General features: G+C 41.6%; 1 protein-coding gene across 1 annotated transcript in view; it reads left to right on the top strand.

Annotated features, from left to right (window-relative positions):
- Positions 1 to 21,293, top strand: part of NDEL1 (nudE neurodevelopment protein 1-like 1) — a 44,517-nt gene extending 23,224 nt beyond the window's left edge. Inside the window, exons 4-9 of the mRNA XM_006900507.1 lie at positions 972 to 1,120; positions 6,967 to 7,103; positions 9,666 to 9,839; positions 10,909 to 11,000; positions 13,627 to 13,778; positions 20,905 to 21,293. Of these exons, the coding sequence (XP_006900569.1) occupies positions 972 to 1,120; positions 6,967 to 7,103; positions 9,666 to 9,839; positions 10,909 to 11,000; positions 13,627 to 13,778; positions 20,905 to 20,998 (798 nt within the window). The 3' untranslated portion in view covers positions 20,999 to 21,293. The remainder of the gene's footprint in view (positions 1 to 971; positions 1,121 to 6,966; positions 7,104 to 9,665; positions 9,840 to 10,908; positions 11,001 to 13,626; positions 13,779 to 20,904) is intronic.
- The last annotated feature ends 5,573 nt before the right edge of the window (positions 21,294 to 26,866 follow it).

Here is a 26,866-nt window from a genome sequence, read left to right as displayed (position 1 = left end):
AAGTCTCTCTAAACTTTCAATAAAACTAATAATAAAAAAGAAAAAAACAAAAAACAACTTGATAGTAATGTCAGTTTTCTAGTTATAATATTTATTGTAATTATTATAGCTTCCTAAAGTGCCCTGTTTGCCTGCTTTGATAAGTAGATTGTCTCATTCTGTAATACTTTTAAATTACATTGATATAAAATAATTTCATGGTTGATCATAATAGCCCTTCAATTTTAGAGTCTTGTTTGGCTTAAGGGTGGGAGCAGAAGGATGAATTTGGGTAGGGGTAAAACCACAGGGTTGAACAGTTTGAAAGAAATAGGAAGGATCCAGTGGGGACCTGTAAAGACAGGGTAATTATGGGCAAGGTCTGATGGTGATTGATTTTATAAAACATAATGCATGGGAATTATTGTATGAAATGCACTGTGAATGAAGTATAATGTGAAACAATGTATAATAACTTGGTAAGCAGATCAATATAAAATTAAAAACTCTTCTAAAAAGGAATTCTCAAGAGGAGGAAATTGCTGGTCTGCAACCATCTATCTAAGCCAAATGCTTGAAGGTGTTTCTGTGTCTGGGGAGTGGGTGGGGTGGTTTGGAAGTTGGGGAGGACAGGCATAGAGGAGAGAATTTGAACTTCCAGCTGGCAGTTTGTATCTCTGTACTTGGCCTAGAGTCAGCTGGAAAACCCAGAGGTTTTCTTCCAAGTTTGAGGTTTTTGAGAAGAGATTTTGTGACCATCTTTTCAGATAAGAGATTATTAAAATTTGTTCTGAGACTGGTTGATAACCTAAATGTTTCTGAGTAAAGGTACTTAGCATATGTCATTTAGTTTTATAATATTTTTAAAAGGATAAGATCTGTTAGCTAAGGTTCAGGAAAATTATGTTTTTTTGCTTGAATTTTTTTTTAAACCATTAAGGAAAACTATATGTTAATAACATTTACTTCCTTTCCTATACGCATACCTTTAGGAGAAACTAGAGCATCAGTATGCACAGAGCTACAAGCAAGTCTCAGTATTAGAAGATGATTTAAGTCAGACGCGGGCTATCAAGGAGCAGTTACATAAGTATGTGAGAGAACTGGAGCAGGCCAATGATGACCTGGAGCGGGCAAAGAGGTAAACAAATGATGTTTGTTTTATTAGAATAAGTTGGCAACAGTGATTAAAATATGTCTTCAGGTCACCTATCGCCAAGGTCTTAATACTGGGACATCATCTTTTGCCATAAAACTCCTTATGTTTTAGAAATAATTTTTATTTCTCATTCCAAACTTTTATCTTTCTAGGTTTTCTATTTCCTTCTTGCACATATAATTAATTGCTGGGCTTAGTGGTTCTTCTTTAAAATTCTTGTCATTCATTGCTCCATCATTCCTCAATATTCTTTTTATTTTAAATGTATTTATTTATTTTACAGAGGTTTTGGATTTCCATTCATTCATTGCCTCAATTTTCTCCCTGTCCACCCCTCCCCACCAGCTTGCTTCCCCCTCTGAAGAGAGGAAAAAAAATAAAAAAAGAAAAAAAAATTCCTTCATTAGTATACAGTTCCCACGTCCCTTCTCCCCACCCCCACCCCAAGTACACTTCTCTATGCAACCTTAATTCTGGATTCCTGTGCTAACCATAATACTCAATCATATATCACTTCTAATCTGTTCTTTCCCTCATCTGTTTCAATACAATATACATAATTTATCCAGTTTTTTCTGTCTTACCCCCACCCTGATGTCATACCCATTCTACAACAGTGGCACCATGCAGTATTTGTCCCTTTGTGACTGAGATATTTCACTCAGCATAATGTCCTCCAGGGTCACCCACTTTGAATAATATTGCATGAGTTCCTTGTTTTTCAATGCTGCGTAGTATTCCATTGAATATACCACAGCTTCTCTAGCCATTCGTTTGTTGATGGGCCCATTCCTCAATATTCTTAATACTGCTATACTTACCTCTTTTGTCTGATTTCAGAGATTATTTCCTGTCTAGTCTATTATTTCCTAACTAGTCTATTATTTCCTAACTAGTTATTTTCTATCTAGTCTTTACACTTTAGCTCCTTTTTTCATTTTCTTCTGATGGATGGATTTTCTGAAAATCCATTATGATTAGACTTAACCATCTATATAAAGGCTTGCTGTCATTTTGCTAAACTTACATATATCTATAATTAGTTGTTTCTTTAACTCTTTAAAGCTTGATTCCTCACAGGGTCGCACAATTTAAAGGTTAGGAGGGTTGGGTAAAGGAAGTGGGAAAGATCTGGTGTGAAAAACAGTTTATATGAACATTGTAAGCAAACCAGTATAAAATAAAAATTTATTTTAAAGAAAGCCCCTAGTGGCAAGAAGGTGTACTGCAATCCCAGAGGTGCACGGTTCAAATCCACCAGATGCTCTGCTGGAGAAAGGAGGAACAATCTCTTTCTGAACCAGTCAGATCTGATTTGATGGTACACACACACACACACACACACACACACACACACACACAAACAAAAATAATAAAAAAAATTAAAAGCCCAACAGAAAAACCTTGCTTCCTGTAGCTTTATAATTATTATCGGTATTTCTTTCCTTGATGTTTATTGACTAACTCCTAAGTGGTAATCATGACTCTAGGGTTGAGGCTAGAAAGATAAGCCACTCATTACCCTTAAGGATGTGACAGATAGAAATGTGATAAATGTTCCACTAAACTAAGTGTACTAGGTACTCCAGGGCATAGAGAAGGAGCAGCTACAGCTCCTGGGGGAACTGGAACAGCCTTTGCAGATAGTAGAGCCAATTGTACAAGAAAGAATAGAGAACTCTTTAAGAAAATATATGATGAGGTATTTGCATGACAACAGTCCAGAATAAGAGGTACATAACAAAGTAGACTTGGGGGTTGGGGAGGAAATTGTGCAATTATGAATGAATTTTTTTTAAGAAAAGCTAACAGGGGAGGAAAATGTCCAACAATGAATGAATGAAATCTAAGTTTTCTATAAACTTTCATTAAAATAGCAATTAAAAAAAGAATAGATGTTGACTAGGTAAAGAGAGACTCAAAGACAGGTAAACTTAATATGACATGAAGTACTAATATTTTACTTTGATTGAAGTGTATAGACATCATTGTGATTTGAAAGTGATTGGATCGGGTTATAAAGAGCCTTCTCTTCTCTACCATGTTTAAAAGTGAGTTATGTATACTGCATTGAAGCTGATGAGGGAGAGAACAGCTTAAAAGCAATATATTAAAAAATATATTAAAAAAAGCAATATATTAAAAAGCATTAGGATTATCATAAGAGTTCGGAATGATGGTTGCAGAGTGGAGTATTCTCGGGGTGGGGGTGGCGGAGTGCAGGGGGATTATATACCAATGAAGGAGTTTTTCGTTTGCTTTTCAAGGAGAAGAGTGAACTGGGGGGTGGGGTTTAGGTGGGCGGGGTGAGAAGTGCAACAGTGAATGAATGAAAATCCAAGATCTCTGTAAATGTTCATTGAAATTTATAACAAAACCAGTCATTCTGTAGGCAATGGAGAGCTCTTTAATATTTTCTAAATAAAAGAGTTATAGCATATTTAGATTTGGAAATAATTGGGAAATTAGAAGTAGGCAGGAGGAAATACAGAGACCCCTGAGGAGTATTGCAGGTGATTGATTACGATTTAAATCAGTGGCAAGTGTTAGAGAAGAGGAAATTTATTTGAGAGAAATTTTTGCAATTGACAAGACATGATAAAATTGTTCATAGTGTTAAGAGTATGAACTTGAAGGCGGGGAAGTAACTTTTGTAGCAAATAGCTGTGTTGTTATTATGTGCCTCGAGTTGCTTGCGACTCATAGCGACCCTATGTACAACAGCTCTAAACTCTGCTCTGTCCTGTGCCAATCTCATTGTCTCCGACACACTCATCCTGATTGCCCCAGTCACTGAATCAATCCATCTCCCAGAGGGCCTTCCCCTCCTGCGCCTGCCCTCCACCCTCCCAAGCATGATGTCTCTCTCCAAGGACTGGTCTCTCCTTAAAACATGACCAAAGTATGTCAGACGAAGCCTCAGAATCCTTGCCTCCAAGGAGCAAGCCAGTTTAACCCTCTCCAGGACAAATATGTTTGTTTTTTTTAGCAGTCCATAGCACTCTCAGCACTCTTCTCCAACACCAAAGCTCAAAAGCATCAATTCTTCCTTTATCCTTCCTGGTCATTGTCCAGCTCTCTGACGCATAACAAGTGATTGCAAAGACCATGGCCTGTAGCAGACACACCTTAGTCTCCAGAGACACACCGTTGCTCTTGAGTACTGTTTATTGAATGAGTAAGGAGAAAGGAACTATAGTCTTCAATATGGATTGAAGCTCAACATAAAACAAGGATTGTCACCGCTGGGTCAGTTGGCAGCACCATGATAGATGAAGAAGAGATTGAGATTGTTAACAGTTTCAGCTTGTTCAAGTCCACAGTTAATACTCTTGCAAACATAGCTAGGAAATCAGAAGATTAATTACATTAGGAAAGTCTGCTATCAGGGATCTTTCCATAGTGCCAAAGTATAAAGTTGTCAGTCTAGAGACTAAGGTGTGCCTAATCCAGGTCTTCACAGTTACCTGCTGCATACCAGATAGCTGGATAGTGACTACAGATCATAGAAGAATTGGAGCCTTTGAGTTGTGGTCCTGGAGAAAATTATTGAGTATACCATGGAATGCTAAGATAATAAACAGGTTTGTCCTGGAGAGGGTGAAGCGAGGCTGCTCCTTGGAGGCAAGGATTTTGAAGTATTATCTGACATACTTTGGGCATGTTGGAGGTGGGGACCGGTCCTAGGAGAAGGACATCATGCTTGGTAGGGTAGAGGAACAACACAGGTGACAAAGACCCGAGATGAGATGGAATGACAGAGTGACTGGGGGCGGGTGTGTTGGAGACATATTGGCTCAGCATGGGGCAGGGTTCAGAGCTGTTGTACATAGGGTTGCTATGAATCACAGGTGACTCGATGGCACATAACAAGGAGAAATGTAAGTGGAAGAAAAGGGCAGGATATAAATTAATTTCATTTTAGTCATGAATTTGAGGCATTAGCTCCTTTTAAAGGAACTTTTAAAATTTAAATTATTTCTAAGAAACTGAAAACAAATCTAGTGTTCTTGAAGGCATTTATAGCTAGCTAGAGGTATGCGTTTGGGAGCCGGAAGCATATAGGTCAGTATTTCTCAAAATGCCCTTAGAATCAACTGCCTGTCTTTGTATGTGTAACTTGTTAAAAATGAACAGTTCTCGGCTTCATTCCAGACTTAAAACTTTGCAGTAAGACCTGAGACTTTGCATTTTAAACAAACTCCTCTTTAATATTTATATACTCCAAAACTACTGAAAACTTTTCTTCCTGAAATAGAATAAACTTTGCTTTATAAAGTATATAATAAATGTCTTTCTTTTAAGGAACTTAAAAAGAATTTAGATGATGATTTAAGAGAATATATTGTTGTTAGGCACCATCAAGTTGAATCTGATGTTAAGGATACCTGTATGCAATGGCCTGAAACATGACTGCCTGATCCTGCATTTTTTTGTCACAGTCACATCCCTGCTTATGTGCATTGTTGCAGCCACTGTGCTAGCCTGTCTTATTGAGTGCCCTCTATTTTCTGACTCCCTGCTATGCACAGTATCCTCTAGGAACTGGCAACCCTTGATAACACTCTTTCAACTATAGAACATTCTGACTTCATTTCTTCCAAGACAGATTAGTTTGCATTTTGGACATTGAGTGGAATTGTCAATGTTCTTTGCTAACACCACAATTCAGAAGGGTCATTTCTTTTGGCTTCCTTATTCATAATCTAACTTTCAGATACATTTGTTACTATTGTGTGCCATCAAGCCATAAACTGAACCATAGCAGAACTCTAACAGGTTTTCAGAGGCAGTAAATCATATAGGAGGAGATTGCCCCCCTTCTCCTGTGGAGCAGCTGACAGATTTGAAATAGCATGCCTTTGGGATGGCAGGGCAGCTTCTTAGCACTAGCCCAGCAGAACTCCTTTAGATATATAGGAGGTAATTGAAAATATCCTATAAGGCACAGATTAGTCCTCAAAGTGACATTCTTACTCTTTAGCACTCTAAAGAGATCCTTTGCAGCAGAATTGTCCAGCAATATGCCATTTGATTTCTTTTTTTAAAAATTTATTATTATTAAATTTTATTAGTTTTAATGAACATTTACAGAGATTTTGGGTTTTCATTCATTCATTGTTACACTGTTTTCTCCACCCTCCTCCCCAGTTCGTTCTTCTTCCCCCCCCATGTCTGTTTTAATTGTCCAATTGCCACAGTGCTTGTCAAAGCCAGTTCTGATTAATCTCCTTTGTCAGTGTGTCCCTTACCATTCCCTATCACTCCTCCCTGAGGGAGACTTCACCCTGATTCATAAGGAAAAGGGGATGGCGTATTCTCTTAGCTACTTCCTGCTGAAAAGGGACGCTGTGGGTTTCAGGGTGAAGGTCTTCTCTCACTACTCTAAAGGGCCCCTTTGGCAGTAGGAAACACATAGACTATTATGGAGATTGATTTTGGGCCATTTGATTTCTTGACTGCTGCTTTCATGGGTATTGATTGTGAAGCTGAGTAAAATGAAATTCTTGACAACTTTTTTAATTTTTTTTTTCCATGATGTTGTCTTTTTATTTTTTTTTTAAGGTCATTGCCTTTATTGGTTGAGGTTTAACCCATATTGAAAGCTATAATCTTTGAACTTCATCAGTAAGTGCTTCAAGTTCATTTCAGCAAGCATGTATGTCATCATTAGATGCTATTGGAGGTCAAAAAGTGATGAGACCATTTTCTTTGAATAGGACCAACTTTGCTAAGTCAGAAAATGGCAGGAGATAACTTACTTTCTTTTTTGTATTTTTGCATGTGTTACATATTTAATCTGTGGGCTCAACTTTTTTTTTTTTTAGGGCAACAATAGTTTCATTGGAAGACTTTGAACAAAGACTAAATCAGGCCATTGAACGAAATGCCTTTTTAGAAAGTGAACTTGATGAAAAAGAATCTTTATTGGTATCTGTACAGAGGTTAAAGGATGAAGCAAGAGGTAAAATGTATAACTTAAGCAATATTTATCTTACCTTTCTATCCGTAAGCCAGAGTACTAAATAAACTAAGTTACAGATCAAATGTTTTGGGTTTTGTTTTTGGTTTTTTTTTTTAGGATACACATGCATGTTTGTTAGGCCCTACATTAAGTGCTTCTTTACTCTAGTAATTTATTTGATACCTACATCATTCTTTTGCGTTAGGTGTTATTTTCTCCACTTTATTGATAAAAAAACTGAGGCACTGCTGAGTCTGAGTTTTGCCCAAGATTACATCTAGTTTGCTAGAATTAAAACTCTGATCTATATTCCAGAGCTTTGGCCACTTATCATTGTGCATGTGATCCTTGGCTTGTTTTTGTTTTTACTTAATTGCTTCCACATGAACAGTTTGGTCTTTTGAAAGGAATAGCATTATAAGTGTATACATACATACCTGTTATGAGTACAATGAGTATTTATTTACAATGTTCCTATTCTTTTTGGTTTATGGATGGTAGGATGGAGCATATTAAAAAAAAAAAAAAGATAAAAGTCACTGCCAGTTCTTTATATAGGGAGATTTCATTAATAGTTTAGTGTGTTTCTGGCCACTTACCATCACTAAAAAACCTTTAAAAACATGATTTTTAAAAGTGTTATATTATTCAGTTCTGTTTTATTTAATGAGCCTTTTAATACTGCAAATTCTTTTTTTGCTATTAATAGTGCTGTGAATGTAATCTTGGCCTATAACATACATTTTTAAAAAACCAAATAAAACAGCAAACTCTCAAATTATTTTTTTCTTGATATTTCTGAAGCTGCAACTACATGGAAAGAGATTGCCCATCTTTCTCCTTCGAAGGCACAGGTAGATTTGAGCTTCTGGGTTAGCAGTGCAACTCTATACGAACTAGGCCACCAGAACTTCCTGGTAGGATAATATAGGAGTATCTTTGATGATTTCATTAGTATAGTTTCTTTGATAAGGCAGAGTATATAAAGGGTCATAATACACATTGATAAATTACTATTTAAATAGGTTGATACTTTTATACTCTCTCTGCAGTGTTCTAATGTCCTTACTCTCTTTACCAGCATTGCTAATATTAAAAATATACTTAAGAAATGAAGTAAAAGACCATCTGTTTGACAGCTATCTTACTGTTTTAATTGATAGTTCTTTGTGGAGCTCTAGTGGTGTAATCTGTAGGGAAGTTTCACTGCTACTAAAGATGGTGATTTTCTGGCAGTTTGAATCAACCAGTGGCTCCACAGGAGAAAGATGGGCAGTTTCCTCCTTTGCGATTTATTACCTTTGAAAACTAGCTGGAGGGTCAGCTAGGAGTCGATTCAGACTCAACAGTACCTAAGCACATACGATATTCGTCTTACATACTTACTTACATATTGTTAAAAGGGGCTAGTCCTTGGAAAAAGACATCATGTTTGGAAAGGTCAGCAGAAATCCTCAACAAGATAGACTGACACAGTAACTGCAGCAAGGGGCTCAGGTTTATCAGAGATGATAAGGATGGCACAGAATTAGGGCAAGGTTCAGATCTATTTATGCATAGGGTCGGTATGAGACATACTCTGTGCGACAGCACCTAACAACAATCTTCTTGGATCCAGTTGAGGTGTTGCAGGAAACAGATGCAACCGTTGTTCACAGGATTGCTGTGAGTTGCAGTCAACTTGATGGCACCCAACAACAACATTCTTGGTTCTGAATATGTTCTAAAATAAAATACTTACTTCATGGTATTAGTAAAAATATACCACCATTTAAAATTACAAAACATTCTACATTGGTTTTGTTGTAGTTTAAAAATGATACCATTTCAAAATAAAATGGGTTGCCAAAGAGTATTTATTTTTGTGTCCCCTAGCTTCACTCTTAGTTCTACTTTTGATTCTGTTTTTTTATAAAAATTAAACTCAACCCACTGGCTGTCAGCATCTGTTCTCATTCAGAGTTTATGTGCTCTTGTTGCATGCTGGTGAGTCAGTTCCCACTCATTGACCCTGTGTATGACAGCACGAGATCTGCCGGGGCTTGTGGCAGCCTCCTCACCACCACACTGCAGTCATTGTCTCCCCCTCTGTGCAGCCTGTCCTGTTGAGGAGTCTCCTCTTTGTCAGTGACTTCCTACTTTACCAATTGATTACACAGCATTTTTAAATTCTAAAAGAGTTTTAGGGAGCCTAGTGGTAAGAACCTGCACTGTAGTCCTAAAGGTGTAAGATTCAATTCCACTCCCCTCACCAGAGAAGGATGGACAAATCTCCTTCCATGAGATGTACTGCCTCTGAAAATCCACTATAGGGGCAGCTGTGGTTCATTTCTGACTCAGTGGCACAAAAAGGCAATAACAAAATAGTATTTGGCCATAAGGTGGTTATTTCTCATTATGGTAGAGACCTTTGTAAATGAAAATTGTTAAATAGGAAAGCAATTTTTTTATTTTTAAAAATTAGTGATTTAGGGAAAATATGTTTATGACATTTCAGCTGTGGCTTTGGCTTGATATGTCTGTTTCCTATAGTGAGTATTACTCCCTTGCAACATTTTACAGATTTAAGACAAGAACTAGCAGTTCGGGAAAGGCAACAGGAAGTAACCAGAAAGTCGGCCCCCAGTTCTCCAACTCTCGACTGTGAAAAGATGGATTCTGCTGTCCAAGCCTCACTTTCATTGCCAGCTACACCTGTTGGCAAAGGAACAGAAAACAGTTTTCCTTCACCAAAAGGTTTGTGGTATCTTTCCTTTTTGAAGCTCTGGTGGATTATATTGATTTAAGATGGGTTGTAATGAAGCAAGAGCAGAGAATGAACAAATGATTCCCAGAAGAGATTCAAAGGACTGCTTATCACAAATCTGCAAACTTCAGATTGAGATGGGGGAAGGAGTAGAAATATTTAATGTTATTGAGGACAGTACCAAAGAACATTACTGTTGTTGATGTGACCTTTTGAGGGGATTTATAATAGCATTTGGTCACCACTATGGGGCTGGAATCCAGATTGGGAAGACATCTGGAGCTGCCGGATTCTATAGAGGTTTGTTGCTAGTTCTAGTGAGGCTTAGGGTGGAATGATTACTCACCATTGGGTGTGAGTTGATTGTATTCAGCCTCTAATTGGAAAAGAAATTTGGGCCTGAGGACCTGGTTTTAATTGTTGATGGTCAGACATTCTTCTAAGTGATATAGCACTGATCTGTCCATTTGCTCTATAGAGGTTACTCAGGCTACTTGGTGACTGTGATGCTAAACACTGTGACACTGATGTGTCAAATGTGATATTGATTATCCATGGTGGACAGTGTTTGGTGGAGCTCCCCAATTAAAACAAGCTTGGAAGCAGAAGTGGCATCCACTTCTGAAATAGCTTGCCTCCTCCGGAAACCCTGTGAACTTGGAGAAATGATGAAAGTTATACAAATGTTCAGGTCTTTCGTAGGGTCACCATGAGTGGCCTATGACTCGACAGCAATAACAACAACAACAATAACTATTAAGATGAAAAAAAAATAAAGCATACCATTTGATCTTCCAGCACCAATTTCAGGAATCTGTTCGCTAGAAATACTTTTCTACGTTTTTATGGGTATGTGTAGTTTTAGCATTATTTAATATGAAGCAGTGGTTGTAATCCAACTACTCCATTCACTGGGCAATGGTTAATCTTGCTTAGGATACCTTCCCTAGTAGTTTGGAGTACTATACTGATTTTGCAATGAGGGTTACTTTGTAACATCAGCAACACAACCCACATACAAGGGGATTGCAAGTATGATTACTCTTTTTTTTCCTCTAGCTATACCAAATGGTTTTGGTACCAGTCCACTGACTCCTTCTGCCAGGATATCAGCACTGAATATTGTGGGAGATCTCTTACGGAAAGTAGGGGTAAGCATTTAATTCTCTATCAAGAGTTATTTTCAACTGCCAGGTATTGAATGTTTCATAATTTGAGTTGAGAGAAGAAAGAAAGGATTCTCTTGCGGCCTACTTGTAAGAAACTGCTGCAATCTTAAAGGCACACGGTTCAAATCCACCAACTGCTCTGGAAAAAGATAACAGTCTCATGCCTTATGAATCACTGTCTCTGAAAACTCACCAGAGGGTCAGCTATGGGTTGGTTCTAATTCAGTGACATACAACAACGTATATAGAAAAAGTTAGTGGTAAGAATCTGTACTGCAATCCCAAAGGCACATGGTTTCAATCCATCAGCTGCTGCAGTGTAGAAGAATGTACAGTCTCCTGTGTAATTACTGCCTTTGAAAACCTGCTGGAGGGTCAGCTATGGGTTGGTTCTGACTCAGTGGTACACAATAATAACATACACGTACATTATTCATAGAATAATTTTTTCCTATTTCCAAAGTAACTAGTTGTTTTGTTTTTTGTAAGAATTGTCATATTTATATCTGTACTTTAGTATCAGAATTGAAAAGTATCCAAAAACGACTAGAACAGCACATCAACAGAGAACTGCCAGATGTGCAGGCTGGGTTGAGAAGAGGCCATGGCACTAGGGACATAATAGCTAATGTTAGATGGATATTAGCTGAAAGAATAGGGTACCAGAGAAATGTCTTACCCATGTTTCATTAACTGTGCAAAGGCATTTGGCTGTGGATCACAAAAATATGTGGGTAACTCTTAAGAAGAATGGGAATCCCAGAACACTTGATTGTGCTTATGTGAAACCTGTACTTGGGACCAGGAGGCAGTCATCAGAACAGCATGGTTCAAAATCAGGAAAGGTATACACCAAGGATATACCCCATCTCCATATCTTTTCAATCTATATGTGGAACAGATCATTTGGGAGGCTGTGCTCTATGAGGAGAAATGTGGCATCAGAATTGGAGGAATACTCATCAAAAAATCTGTGATATGGAGATGACACAACCTTGCTTGCCAGAACTGAGGAGGACCAGATGCATTTGCTGCAGGTTGAGGACTGCAACCTTTAATATGGATTGAAGATCAACATCAAGAAAACAAAGATTTTTACCATTGGGCCAATTGGCAACATCATGGTAGACTGTGAAGAGGTTGAGATTGTAAATAGCTTCAGCTTGATTGGCACCACCATCAAACCTCTTGGTGCCAGTAGCCACGAAATCAAAAGACAAACTACATTTAGAAATTGAGACCTCTCCAGAATGCTGAAGAGCAGTGATGTCAGTCTCAAGACCAAGGTGTGCCTAATCCAGGCCATGGGCTTTGTAATTACTTGCATAGCAACAGAGTGCTGGACAATGACTAAAGATGATAGAAGAATTGAGCTGTGGTGCTGGAGAAGAGTATTAACTATACTATGGACTACCAAGAGAACAAACAGGTCTGTCCTGGAGAAGGTGAAACCAGGCTACACTTTGCATGTTGCAAGGAGGTACTAGTCCTTGGAGAAGGACATGATGCTTGGAAGCATAGAGAGACAGCACAAGAGAGGAAGACCTTGGATGAAATGGATTGACTCAGAGACTAGGGTAATGAGGGTAGGTGTGTCAGAGATGATGAAATTGGCTCAGGATAGAGCAGAGTTCAGAGCTGTTTTATGTAGGGCCACTATGAGTCTGCATTGACTTTCCAGCACATAACAACACAGGAGTTGAGATACAGCCTAATGAATTGAAAATTAGTGTAACAATTCAGTAATTGAGGTTTAACTTACAAAAATGTGTAACATGATCAAGAATTAAAAATTGAAGAGGTGAGAGAAATTCCTCCTTTTTCTGTTTAATGATAGTTAATTTGTTATTATGTCCTGTTGAGTCTCTTGTGAAGAACCTGTTTATTCTCCTAGCAGTCCATGGTATATTCAGTACTCTTTTCCAGCACCACAGTTCAAAGGCATCAATTCTCCTGTCATCCTAGTCTTTGTCCAGCTTTCTGATGTTTAGCAAGTAATTGTGAAGACCATGGCCTGTACTCAGAAAAACAAGCATATTAGGTTTTTCCTCTCTCATTTTTTCTTTTTTTGAATTTTTATTGGTTGATTCTGAAAATTGAAAATTAGTCAATAACAAATGCTATTTAGTGTATAATCATGGAAGAGTATTCGGGCTCTTAGGTCATGATATTTGTGTAGCTCAAAAAAAATATTTCAAGCATCTGGTTTTAAATTTTTTTTTATGAATTGAAATATTTAGCTTAATTTTTCATTCGATCATTCAGTTGCTTTCCTTGTGGATTAAAAAAATGTACACATCCCTTGATTTGTCCTTTTCATCATCCATTTTCATTTTGACACTGTGCCTCACACTCCCTTTGTGCTACACTTTTCTGAGCTGTGAGTTTATCTGCATTGCTCAGTAGTTCCGAGAGGAATAAATATTCTGAGCTAATTAAAAGGAGTCAGTGTAAACATTTTCTGTGGAAAAGTGAATGATTGTAATTAATAGTCACCATTATCATCTGAGAGAGGGACAGTTGAGGCTTGAAATAGAAATGATTTGAAATGTAAATTTATATGTACCTCTACTGTTTTGACAATCGCCTCATTCCTTCTTCCTTCTAGGCTTTAGAATCCAAATTAGCAGCTTGCAGAAATTTTGCAAAGGACCAAGCATCACGAAAATCCTATATTTCAGGGAATGTTAACTGCGGAGTGATGAACAGCAATGGCACAAAGTTCTCTCGGTCAGGGCATACGTCATTCTTTGATAAAGGGTAAGTCCTGGAGATTTTAAATGGTAATCTTTTGAGTTTACTACTCAAAAAAAAAAGCTGTAGATTTTTAAGTCCGTTTATTGACATTTTGAATGTAGATGCAGTTTGAAATACTGACTTAGAGCCTGTTGTCATTCACATCTTAGGAGATAGGAAATCTTTTGTTGCCTTTATTCCCCATGGATTCTGTTGCTGTGGGAACTGTAAGCCTGGGGCTTCTGTACTGCAAGCGGAGTCATGTGAGGCGGCAGTGACGGGCTTTAGGGAGTAAAGATGACTATGATGTGTGGTGCTTATGGGCTAGTAGCTTTCCTAGCACGTATTTTTTAAAGTATATGTGGGCTCTTCCACATATCTTGTAAAGATCTTAAAAAATACAAAGCCTTTGAATATTTAGACACTGGATCAAATACAGATTAGAAAAGAACAGCCTTTATATGATAGAAATATAAAGTGAAAAGATAATGTTTTCTGTGCTGGTATCACTCACACTGCTTACATTCTATATTATTGTTGTTTGGTTCCACTGTGGTGGAACGGGACCCATAGCTGACTCTGCAGTGGGTTTCAGAGGCAGTTAATTTCACAGGAGGTCATTGCCTGCCTTTCTTCCACTGAGCAGCTCATGGATTTAAACTATAAACCTTTGGATTGACAGTGCTAATTCTTTACCACTAAGACACCAGAGGTCCTTATATAATATATTCTATATTAAGTGTGGTTATTTTTATGCTAGTTAAACTATGGAGCTTTGATGGCCTAGTCCATAGGGAGCTGTGCTGCTGGTGGTACCTCACTTGCTGCCTGAACAGTGCTGAGGGAGATCTTCCAAAAACCCACACTGGAAGGTCAGCTGTGAGTGAGTTCTGACTTGGCCGCAGTGAGGTTTTTATGAGCATGTAAAACCATATTTTAGGCAGCTGCTATAGATATTTTCTTTTTACTCCTAGGTTATTATTGCTTTAAATATTTTAATGTTTCTCAACATGGCCTGTCATGATTTATATAACCAAGGGAATTTCTGTGTCAGTACATATCACCTGGACTCCCTCCCCCCTTTTAAAAAGTGAACATAAACTCAAGTTTTTATTGTCTTCATAATAAGAAGAAACTTAGAACTAGATCCTTCAGTCCTTTTTTCTCCTAGTATGTAATCTTACATCTCTTCATATCCAGCATTCATTCTGTTAGATCTGCATTTGGGCTTACAAGCTCAAGTATCCACCTAATCTTCTTAGTAGTATTAGTTTTCTTCAAAAACCCCTTTAGTCAGCCAGTGTATCCCTTTGCTTCCTGTGATAATGCTGCTTTCCCCAGCCTATCAAGAATCTTTGCCCTTCTTTTACTCTGGGGTTGGTACTTGCCCCACTTCTTATGGAAAGTCAGGTAGGTTTTAGGAGCATTTCCCATGTTTGTGTTCCCTGGGATACAAAGGAACTAATTTTTAAAATACTACATACTCTTGTCTGGGTATGCCTTAAATTAGACAACTAGTTAGAACCTGTGGTCAGAGAGCACGTGAGGCCCCTTTGCCCTGTCTCTCCTTTTGGGTTGTAGAAGCCGTTTTCTGTGAATGTAATACAGATAGAACTCTGGAAATGTACATAACTCCTTAAAGAACCTTGTATTTCTGTGCTCCTCAGTCATTTTGGCGTGTTCATGGAGCACTCAGTTTGAGAAACAGTTATTAAAAGGTTCTTGCTGCCCATCCTTTTAGAATGGGGTATCAGGTTCATCTCTGGAGTATGCACAGTTCATTAAAGGCATAGTTCCATTAAAATACCATTATATTGGGAGCTCTGGTGGCCTAGTGGCAAGAAGCTGTACTGTAATTCCAGAGGTGTGCGTTTCCAATCCACCAGATGCTCTGCTGCAGAAAGAGGGACAATCTCCTGTACCAGTCAGATCCGATTTGACGGTACACACAAAAAATAATAAAATTTTAAAAAAAATACCATTATATAAATAAGGACTTAAAACTATTGGAATTCCTCAGGTGGGACAAGTACAAAAAGGATTTTCATCACTCCTAGGGTAAATAGTCTCAAATTAGAGCTGCCGTTTCTCCCAGATGGTGCAGAGAAAGTGAAGTGCCTCTATGAGTGTCGGGAGCAGGGTCCATTTTCCTGGCTACTTGGGGTTACCCTCTATTTTTGGTGAGCTTGTTCTTCTTGATGTGTGTGATCAGACCTGAGCCTGGATGATGGATGGCCGGACTGATGTCTTAGGAAATCATGAGGAGGTGGGGACAGCACTGCTTCCTGAGGGACAGCTCCCTTGTGAACCCTGCAGCAGAGTGCCTGGGATAGATTGTCTGGAGCTGACTCACTCTTAGGGAGGTGGAGAGAATTCCTTGTCACCTGAAGCCAAGGGGCCTGTTCTGGTTGTCCACTGACCCCTGACCTCTGGGGAGATTGTAGATGCAGGTGGAGATGCTGTGTCCTGACCTGAAACTGGAAAGGAATTTCCCAGTAGGAACAATAAACATTTGATTTTCATTTTAATTAGTATTAATTTCATATTGTACTGTTTACATTAAAAATTAAGTATGCTTTTGTGAGCTTGGCCTTTTTTTGAATGCTTATGATGATTGGTTTGTACATCTGTGTACAAGTATTAACCTAGTGCTTGCGTTTCTTTATCTGTGTTCCTGACACTTACTACATGGGCTTTGTTCATGCTGTGTTGCACTTGTGCTGTGTTTCTGACCTGCCTGGCTTTTCTTCCTGCTGACTTTTTGACTAGATAAAACCAAGATGGTAGTGGTGGCTACAAAAAGAAGGGATTAGAAACCATCTCACCACTGCACCATTATTAAATTTGGCAGGTTTTAGAAAAACACAGACGTTCTTACAGAAAAAGGCCTAGATGGGGCTTGCAGTCTGTCTGTACTGCTGTCATGGGTTTCATTAGTGCTTCTGGAGACCTTAGAGGGAGGTGTTTGGAGCAGAGAGTTGCTCAGTGTGGGGTTTGTGTGTGTGTTGAATATGCATGTGACATGCGCCCCTCACACCCCCCAGGACTCTTCAGGAACCTTGAAACCTCACTGCAGACAGCTCTGTGTCTTATACAAAGCTAAGATTTAAGGTATTAATATGTTTAGCTGTAAGGTATTCAGAAACATGTCCTAAATTGGGGATATGTGAGCTGTCACGGAATCGGCGTTTTATCTAGTCTGTCTTTGGCAATTGCTCCTCTTCTCCACCCACTAATGACCTTTCGTTTCCTCATAAAGAAGGTGCAGCTTGTACATGGACTGCAGTTACTGGAGTCCTCTCAAAAACATTCTTTTCTTACAGCTTTTATTTAGCTTCTTAAATATCCCTTGCCGTATTTTTGTGCACCTATCTGATTTCTCTTGAGAAATAATTTTTTAAACTTGTCTGATTTCTTTTGGGCTAAGTATGTGTAGTGGGCTGTGTATAGGGTGTGGTGTGAAAAGTATCTGTGTTACTGTTTAATGTTTTTTCCCTTTTTTTTTATTAGGCAAGAAAAAGTCATATTCCCCACGTTGTTCATGGGTAACTGAATTGTTTGTTGTGTTATTTCGCATTCTCTAATCATGGTGTGTGGTGGAAGACATGTTAACTGAAACTGGCTTTACTAACTGCTTGAGGCTGACTGAGCTTTAACTGAATGAGCACTCACCTTGCTGTTTGATACAGCTGTACAGGCCATCCCTCAGTTGTCCACAGCCCCACATAGGCACAACCCGTACACACAAGTAAAGCCTACTGTTAAAATTGGAGGTGTATAGAGTGGTTTGTGATAACAAACAGATGCTGTTTTGTGATATGCATCAAAACTTTTATTGTTATTAATTTATTATGTAAGGATGTTTTGGTGTGTCTAGAAGTGTTTAATGCTTTTTGTGCATGCTAAGAGAAACATATGACTGATATTTGTTACAAGCTATAGCCCTTTGATCCAACTTACCTACAAATTCAGTGTCAACACAGATGGGAACAGAACTCACTTGTATTGTGGAGACTTCCTTGTATGGCATTATTAGTATTTCAGCTTTTTCAACAAAAGCACATGAGTTACAGTGGTCCTGGAGCGGTCGTGGATGTCATGCCTGGTGGCCCTCCTGGTGTAGGGAGTATAGCTCCTGGGGGAGCTGAGGGAGGGTCCCTGTTAGGTCCTGACATTGCATCTGATAGACATGACTGGGCCAGGATTCATTCATGCAACCCTGGAGATGTGGGCGGACCCCCTGGCTGCTCTAGTGTTCTGAATGCACCCTGCGATGGTGGATGAGCCTTCCATGTGAAATGCTCATCTGTTTGCAGAGCTTTACCTTATGAGTGAGGAGGAGTGTGGTCTGCAGGGTGTCCACTTGCTTGTCTGAGTTTGCTCTCAGATACACCCTCGTCATCTTCCTTGTGGCTCCTCACCTCTGCCCATCCGGCTTCTTTGACAGATTGAGCATTTTCATCCTTTCTCTTGCTTTAGATTCACTCTGACTAGCATCTAAATGCACTTCTTTCTTCTTTTCTGAGGCTTCTCTTCCCTCTTTTTGATGCATCTGAACACCTCCCTTAGGGGTGGACAGATGAAATCAGTGCCAGGAACCTTTGGATGTGGTGGTGTCCAGACCTGCTGTTTCCTCCTTGCCTGTGTGGCCTCGGGGAAATCTTCCTTTGGCTCTGGCTGCAGGCAGGTGCAGAGGGAAGTTTTTGCTCTTGACCTCCTTCCCCCAGCACAGCTTCAGAGTCTCCTCAGGTGGTCCCACCTCTGTGAGTGGCTTTGTTCTTTCTCTTGTACTTCCTACTTCTTAAGAGAGGTGCTTGGTGATTGTCTCTCTCCTCTACCAGCTTTATATTGAGTTCCATTTCTGTTTTAAAAAACGCCTTACTCCATGTTCTCTGTGTGCATCCTCGGCTACACAGTGTATTTGTCCTGGCTAGAGCTGACCTGCGCTGGGCGCTTACCGAGGGCTGTGGATAACCTCTGGGCGCCCTGTCACCTCTTGGCTGGCTGGCTCACTGGGTGCCCCAGGCTAAGGTCTAGACAGACTCTTGCTTTGGTTTCTTTATTCCTGTAATTGCCAGATTGAATGTGCTGTCTTTTCGTGACCCATCTATCTGGAACAGCCCTGATCCACAAAGCCTGGATATGGAGCCATCCTCCCAGCTGCTTCTTTTTGCATCCAGGGAATGGCTGAAGCCTTCCTGGTGTCAGCAGGACTCCTTTTCACCTTGCTCTGTGGCATGGCTCGTCCTTGTGAGGTGTGAGGCCTTCTATAAGGCCTGACTTTTCTCCCTGGAGTTTCTATGAGAAACAGACACTGGGGACATGGAAACTTAGTACGTGACATGTTTCTGCCCCTAGTAATGCAAAGACATAGCCTTGGAAATGGGGGTGATCAAATGACGATGTTTAAGAATTAGACGCAGCTCAAAAAGGAAAAGGTCCATGCTGTATTTATCTGTGTCTAATGTGAAAGGCTTGATTCCAAACTAGAAATTGGTGTCTATGTGGAAATTGGTTTCTTGCTCCAGTGCTCTGAATCTCATAGAGTGAGACAGGAGCACTCCAGAGCACTCAGGGCTCATCTGTTGCTCTGCATGCTGCTTTTCTTATGAGCTTGCTCTTACTCCTTCACCTGACTTTGTGGGGAGCATGCATGTCTGCCTTTTTCTCTTAAGGGAACTTCTGCATGAGTCTACATTTAAAACTCTGTGCATTGTAATGAGTGGGTAGCCAGGTCATTGTTAGGTGCTGTTGAGGTGACTCTGACTCACCGTGATGCTCTGCAGGACAGATGGAAACCTTACCCTGGGCCCCATGCTCAAGTCCAGTCCTGCAGGTTGGCATAGTGATGGGCACTTAGGGGAAAGGCTGCATCCTTCAAAATGTTACTAGGACAAAGCTTCCTGGGTGGTTTTTCAGAAGAGAAAGGCTGAAGTGGTCTCCTGAGAGGTGTTGGTCTTTGTGTACACTCCCCTCTGCTCCCCAAATCTGCACCAGCAGGGTGGGGACTGAGCAGAGGTCCTGGAGCTGAGCCTCCTGTATGCTCTAGGCTCAGCTCACCTGCTACTCTGCGTCTACAGAGAAGCCTCATACTGAAGATTTAAAATTACTTTTTGCCCCTTATTGAGATATTTATGTATATTTAGAAAATAATTTTTAAAAACATAATGAAATAAAACCCACACGCAGAAGAAAAAGAACTATATTAAAAACCTTTCTTTTAGGATATATTTTATGTACACGTGTGTGTGTGTATATATATATGTGGCTAGACACATATGTAACACACGCACACCTTCCAGATAGAACTTTGTAGATGATGATGCCTGTCTGTGTAAGCGAGCTCTGGCAGTGTAGTCTGTACAGACTGGCGCTGGGAACCCAGAGGCCTCAGCGCGCTCTGGTGAAATGGGTGGTCTCCTCCCTTTACAATTTACATCCTTGGAAACCCGGTTATGGGGTTGCTGTGAGTTGGAACTGACTCGACAGCTACAAGTTCGAGTTTTGAATTTATAGTCTAGAATCCAGAATTTCTATTATTTACCCCTCATCATTAAGCATACCAAGTTTGTTAACCTTCCATTTAACATTAATTGGGAATATTTCCCCATGCTATTAAAAATTCTGTAATGTCTTTTTTTTTCCAATGGCAAATTAACATCTCAGGAGGCTCTAGTGGCCTAGTGGGTAAGGAGTTGCCAACTCAAAGGTGGATGGTTCAGATCCACTTCTCCCTTTGGGAGAAAGAGGGACAGTCTACTCCCATGTGATTTACACCATCTGAAACCCACTGTAGAGTCAGCTGTGAGTTGGTTCTGACTACAGGGTGATAAGTAATAGTGATGTACAATAATGCAGTAGTGCTATAGAACATTTCATCGTTTCACATTACCAAGTTTTCCCATCTTGCCAGGCATTTCCACCTAGTTAGCCCAAGGAAGGTAGTATGTCTGCTGAGGCCCGAGGATTGAGCTGATGGGAGGACTCCCTGGTTCTCCTTTTTTCTCTCTCCCCAGTGGAGGCAGCCACCCACCATGGGCAGCAGGGTTCTGTGTGGGCCAGGAAAGGGAGGTTTGGAGAGCATGAGTTTTGTGCACTGTGTGGAGCCATGTGATGACAGTCTCTCTCTTCTGTGCCTTTTACCCCACAGGACAGTAAACGGCTTTGACCCAGCACCGCCCCCACCTGGCCTGGGCTCCTCGCGCCCGTCCTCGGCCCCAGGGATGCTGCCTCTCAGTGTGTGAGCGCCGGCTCCAGGTGGGGTCTCTGCCCTCCAACCACCCAGGACACCCACGCCTCAACCCCGGGGCCCGGGCCCGGCTGGCCCCGCCATCTGTCCCCTGGCCAGCAGATGGCAGGCTGCATGCGGTGGCAGCTGCAGGCCCGCCCAGCCCCAGGACTGCGCGATATCAATACTGGCTGTTTTCTCTTCTCGCCGTAGTGCCGTTGGTTTCACATGATTGCACTTTTGTGGGTTACAAGGTGATACGTACCTGTATTACTTGGTCACTGGATGCAGAAGTACCCATTCATCTCACCGCCCCATAGCCCCCACTGTACTGATAGGACTTAGCTGTGTTTAGGACATTGCAGATCTTCTAGAAATTCTCCCCAAATCAGCTCAGTGTGCGCCCTCCCAGCCTCCCCTGACATCGTAATGCCTGGCTTACCCCAGCCGGGCCTGTTTCTGCCTGAGTGGCAGCTCACTGAACTGGGGATCATTCTCTGCACCTTCTGATTTTACTCAGCAGTTCTCATCACATAGACTTGCCTCCCAGCAGCAGACTCACCTGAGCGAGAGCAGGGCCTGGGGCATGGGTCCGGCCCTCTCTCCACAGGTGAGATCCCTAAGCCGTGCTGTCCTCTGGGTGGGGGGCTGGCCGGCTCTGGGGACAGACAGTCAGTGGTTGTCCCTGTACATCCTTTGATTGCTCTCATGCTGCATTTACTGTTTACATTTGTTTTATTGTATATAGGTTTGTAAACATTATTGCCTAAGATATTTGTATATAACTTGGGCTTTGTAGCTTTTATTTATTCAAAACTCATATGGCATGTTAATGACTATGAAGGTGTCCTCCTCTGGGCAGCTGTATTGGATCATCATGTGGTTAAAAAACTCTTCCCCTTCAAAAAGGAAAGATCTTTTAATGTGGAAACAATAAATTTCACAGAAAAAAGGAGGTCTGAGATTGCTGTATTGGGGTCCTGCCATTGGTTGAGAGAAGAGCCAGAGCACACAGCCAGGTCAAGTGTCACCCCTATTCTGATGTTGACTTGTAGATGGACAGAGAGCAGGTGGGAAGCGGGCCAAGTGTCTCAGACCTCATGGTGCTGGTGTTCCAGCTGTGTGCTTTCATGCGCAGATGAGTTACCGAGATGTAGCTTCTCTCCACATCCCTCTGCTGGCTGAGCGAGCTGCAGTTTTTCCTGGGCTGTTCCACAGCCTCAGAAAGCCCGCTGAGGGCCCTGACCCACTTGACAGCACACAAGGCTCATTCCTCAGGTTGATGTTTGGGGATGTCATTTGGTGACTGGACTGAGGAATGGGGGGAGGGGATGTCTCCACTGGTTCTCAGTGCTGTTGGCTTATGATAAACAGTGTCAACAATATAGTTGTCTTACAGTTGTAAAACACTAAATTCCTGAGTGAATAAGGAATATTCAGAAATTCCTTCTGTAAGAGTGTGGGTAGGAATAGCTAGTTCCTGGAGGCGTTGTCTTGAGTTAACTCAAGTTGGCTGCTTTCCTTGCTCAGAGACTATCCCTTGGCCTGCAAATCTCTATACTGCTTGCCTGCCCTTTGCTGAAGGCTGCCCTCTGCCTCCCTTGCCTCACGGGCTGCCAGAGTGACAGCTTTGCAGCTGTAACTGAAAGTCTAGAGATAAAGCCTCAGGCCGTGCCCATGCTCGAGGGGCTTTATCTTCCAAAGGACCAGGGACAGCCTCTCAACAGCCTGTCTCCAGATGTTTTCATCTCATCCACCCAGCCCCACCACTCCTTCCCAGATCATCTTCCTCAGGCAGCAGTCCAGTTTCTCAGCCCAGAGTTGCCAGAGCCTAGCCCCTACTTAAGCCTCATACTTTGGGCATGCTATTAGGAAGGGTCAGTTCTCGAAGACTTCACACTTGGAAAAGTGGAGGGTCAGTGTAAGATAGGAAGATTCTTAGCAAGGTAGCTTTTGGTAGCATTTGGCTCTAGAGTGTCAGAGACCATGAGGTTGGCACAGGATAGGGAATACCACGTAGATCTTCCATTTACAAGGTCACTGTGAGTCGCAGTTCACTTGACAGCACATAACAAGTCTAAGGGCCAGAAGCCAGAGCTGGGATTTTGAGTTGGCAAAGGCCTGTTGGAATTCTGAATGACCTGGGCAAACTGGTTTTACAGAGAAAGTGGGTCCAGAGATCTGGTGTGCCTGCACTCACAGGCCTGGTCAGCAGAGCCAGTACAGGAAGAGGCATCAAGCCTCCTCGTCTTGGCCTACCGCCTTCCCAAGCAGGCCCACTGGCCTTGGCTCTTGTGGGCCGTCTTGCACTTCAAGCAGATGAGCTGATTTTGAATGCCTGGAATGGCGAGCTTTGGAGGAAGGCTCCCTCCGCCTCCAAGAAGTGGGCCCAGAGAGAGTCCCCTGAGAACTCCCTGGAAGGCAGCTTCCTGGGGACCAACAGGCTCCTTCCACTTACACAAAACTACAGCCTGGCTGACAGAGGCATGAGGCCAGGAATCAGGATGGTCCGAGGCACTTGCGTCTTCTGTTTGGCTAAGATGAACCTTTTTTTAAGATTCTGCTGAAAATTATCCAAAAACGACTGGAACAGCACATCAGCAGAGAACTGCCAGAAGTGCAGGCTGAATTTAGAAGAGACCAAGGAACTAGGGATATTATAGCTAGTGTTAGATGGATCTTGGCTGAAAGCAGGGAGTACCAGAGGAATGACTGTGTTTGATTATGAAAAGTCATTTGACTGTGTGGACCACAGCCTACTGTGGCTGACTCTGAGGAGAATAGGAATCCCAGAACACTTGATCATGGTTACTTGGACCAGGAATCAGTCATCAGAACAGAGCAGGAAAACACTGCATCGTTCAAAATTGGGAAGGATGTACGCCAGAGATGTGTCCTATCTCCATGCATTTGCAGTCTATAAGCAGAACAGATTATCTGGGAGGCTGGGCTCTATGAAGAGAAATGTGACATCAGGATTGGAGGAAGACCAGTCAACAATCTGCTTTATGAAGATGATACAACCCTGCTTGCTGAACCTGAGGAACTTGCAGTGCTTGTTGCAGAACGTCAAGGACTGTAGCCTTTACTATGGATAGAAGCGCATCACGAGAACAGATTCTCACCACTGGGCCGATTGTAGCATCATGATGGATGGTGAAGAGATCGAGATTGTTAACCGCTTCAGTTTGCTGGGCTCCATAATCAACACTTTCGGTACCAGGAGCCAGGAAATTAAAAGAAGAATTGCATTGGGGAAAGTCTCCTGTCAGAGACCTCTGCAGAGTACTGAAGAGCAACAGTGTCAGTTTGGAGACTAAGGTGTGCCTGATAAAGGCCATGGTCTTTGCAGTTATTTGCTATGCATCAGAAAGCTAGATGGTAACTAGGGATGTTAGAAGGAGAATTCATGTCTTTGAGCTGTGGTGCTGGAGAAGACTATTGATTATATCATGGACTTCTTGGAGAACAAACAAGTTCGTCCTAGAGAGGGTGAAGCCAGGCTGCTCCTTGGAGGCAAGTATTCTGAAGCTTCGTCTGACATACTTTGGACATGTTGCAAGGAGGGACTAGTCCTTGGATAGGGACGTCATGTTTGGGAGGGTGAAGGGACAGTGCAGGAGAAGAAGACCCTCAATGAGATGGATTGATTAAGTCACTGAGGTAATGGGGGTAGGTGTGCCAGAGACAGTAAGAATTGGCACAGGATAGAGCAGGGTTTAGGGCTGTTGTACATAGGGTCACTGTGTCGCAGGTGACTCAACCACACATACTGAGTCCTTTTCTGCATTCTCCCTTTTAGGCCTATGATTATCCTTCCACCCACGCCCCCCCCCCCCAAAAAAAAACAAACATGTTTTTCTCAAAGAGTAAAACAAATGGGGAATACACTATAACACAACCTCAAAAATAGGTCTGACACTGGGGTCTGTGGTTAGGGAGTCATATTTGTAAATAATTTTCTATGACTTGTTGTTGTTGTTATGTGCCGTCGAGTCATTTCCGACTCATAGCGACCCTATGCACAACAGCCCTAAACCCTGCTCTATCCTGCGCCAACCGCACCGCCTCTGACACACCCATCCCTATTACCCCAGTCACCGAATCAATCCATCTCATAGAGGGTCTTCCTCTATGACTTAGGGCACCTAATTTGAAATCTAGCCCCATGACTGCTGTATAAGAACCCAGAAGTCCTTTTTGTTTTAAGGAAAAGTAATCTTAAATAAATATGAAGATGGCAGATTTCCCTCGCAAGACAGTGTGAAGCAGGGAACTGGGCAGCACAGGGCTCCCTGCGTGGGAGGCCCATGTGGGGTCTGGACTCTTGTTTTCTCCCTTTGAACCATAAGAGCTATGTTTGGGTTTCTGGTCATTGCTGAGGCCTTCCCCAGGGAAACATGCCAGTTGAACAGAAATTTAACTATCCACCTGCCATTAATACAGGGATCCTGCCTGGATCTTGATTTGTGGGTGGGGCACTGGTTGCCTGAGTTGTGGTCTCCTGAGTCATAGTCATCTGGGCTCTGGTCACCTCGGCCATTGTCTCCTAGGCTGTGGTCACATAGGGCATGGTCTCCTGGCACATGCTTGAACAGCCAGACAAGGTGTAGAGCCCTCCTGCTTTGTCCTTATTGGACTTGAGGCCCACAGTGTTGTTTTGACTATCAAGAAACCAACCACAGACGAACATACCAAAATGAAGCAACTCCCATCTAAAATTTAGGGACATTTTTATAATAATGATGTCACTAAATTGTTCTCTGTCTTAAAACACTAACAATATAAGCTAATAAAAACTCTCTATTTTGGGAATTACACCCTAAAGTAGTAAGAACAAGAAATTTCTATTGTTGAAATAAGATGGGCAGTCAGCTCCCGTGTGATTTGCCGCCTCTGAAAACCTGCTGGGGTCAGTTACATGTCAGCGTGGACTTCCTGGTACACATCCACAAACCAAGATCCCCGAGACACGGTAACTGCAAACCTGAACGGGGGTGATGGGAAATGGTCCTGGGGAACGAACAGAGAGATGAGCATGCGAATGGCAGAGCCGTGGAAATGTGTGGTCACTGACAAGATCAGAAAGGAACTGAAGATGTGAATGGTTTACTGTTTGCACGTCTAAACTTACCTGGAAAAGATTCCATCTTTCCTTCAGAGTCCTAGTCAACTCGGTGACACCTAACAAAAACATACTTTTCCATAGAGTTGTCCAAATGAAGTACTGTAAAATAAACTAATGCGATGGTTCTTTCATGGGCCTGAATACCTAGGCCAGAGTTCCAAGTTGGTGTACAGTAATCACAAACAGGACCTGGGAACCCAATACAGATTTCCAGATGACACGTGACCTGGCAGGAAACTCAAGACACCAAATTACAAGACAGACAGACCTTTATTTTCTGAACCATTAAGAAAAATGTGCCACTTAGAACTGTGAAAATGCCTCTCATGTAGACATTATTGTTATTTCAAGAGCTACTTTCATAGATGGATTTTCATCCCGTCACAGTCTACTCTTTCACACACAAATAAGATATTCCCAGAATGTCACAGAGTCCATGTTGGACTTGGCCTGTCCTGTCCGTGTGTTCCCTGCGTGCCAGTGATGCCTCACCAGAAGTGCACGAGTGCATCTTCCAGTGGCTCCAGAATTTCTTAGAGCTGCTGATCTCCATTCTGTTAAGTTCTGATGCTGACTTCATTGACCTTTCCAGGAAGGGATGGGCTGCGACAACCACGTCAAACCCCAGCTAGCTGTCAGCAATTGTTAAGACATATTTGGAGAGAAAAAAAAGGGGGGGGGCATTTTCAGTGAAACGTGGTGCCTCAGAGGAGACCAGGTGCTTTTTGTGGAGATTTTAGTCAAGCCCACAGCATT

This window comes from Elephantulus edwardii, unplaced genomic scaffold (assembly GCF_000299155.1).
Source record: "Elephantulus edwardii isolate Elephantulus edwardi_28Jun2011 unplaced genomic scaffold, EleEdw1.0 scaffold00286, whole genome shotgun sequence".
Taxonomy (NCBI): Eukaryota; Metazoa; Chordata; class Mammalia; order Macroscelidea; family Macroscelididae; genus Elephantulus; species Elephantulus edwardii.
This window is presented reverse-complemented; position numbering and strand designations above follow the sequence as displayed.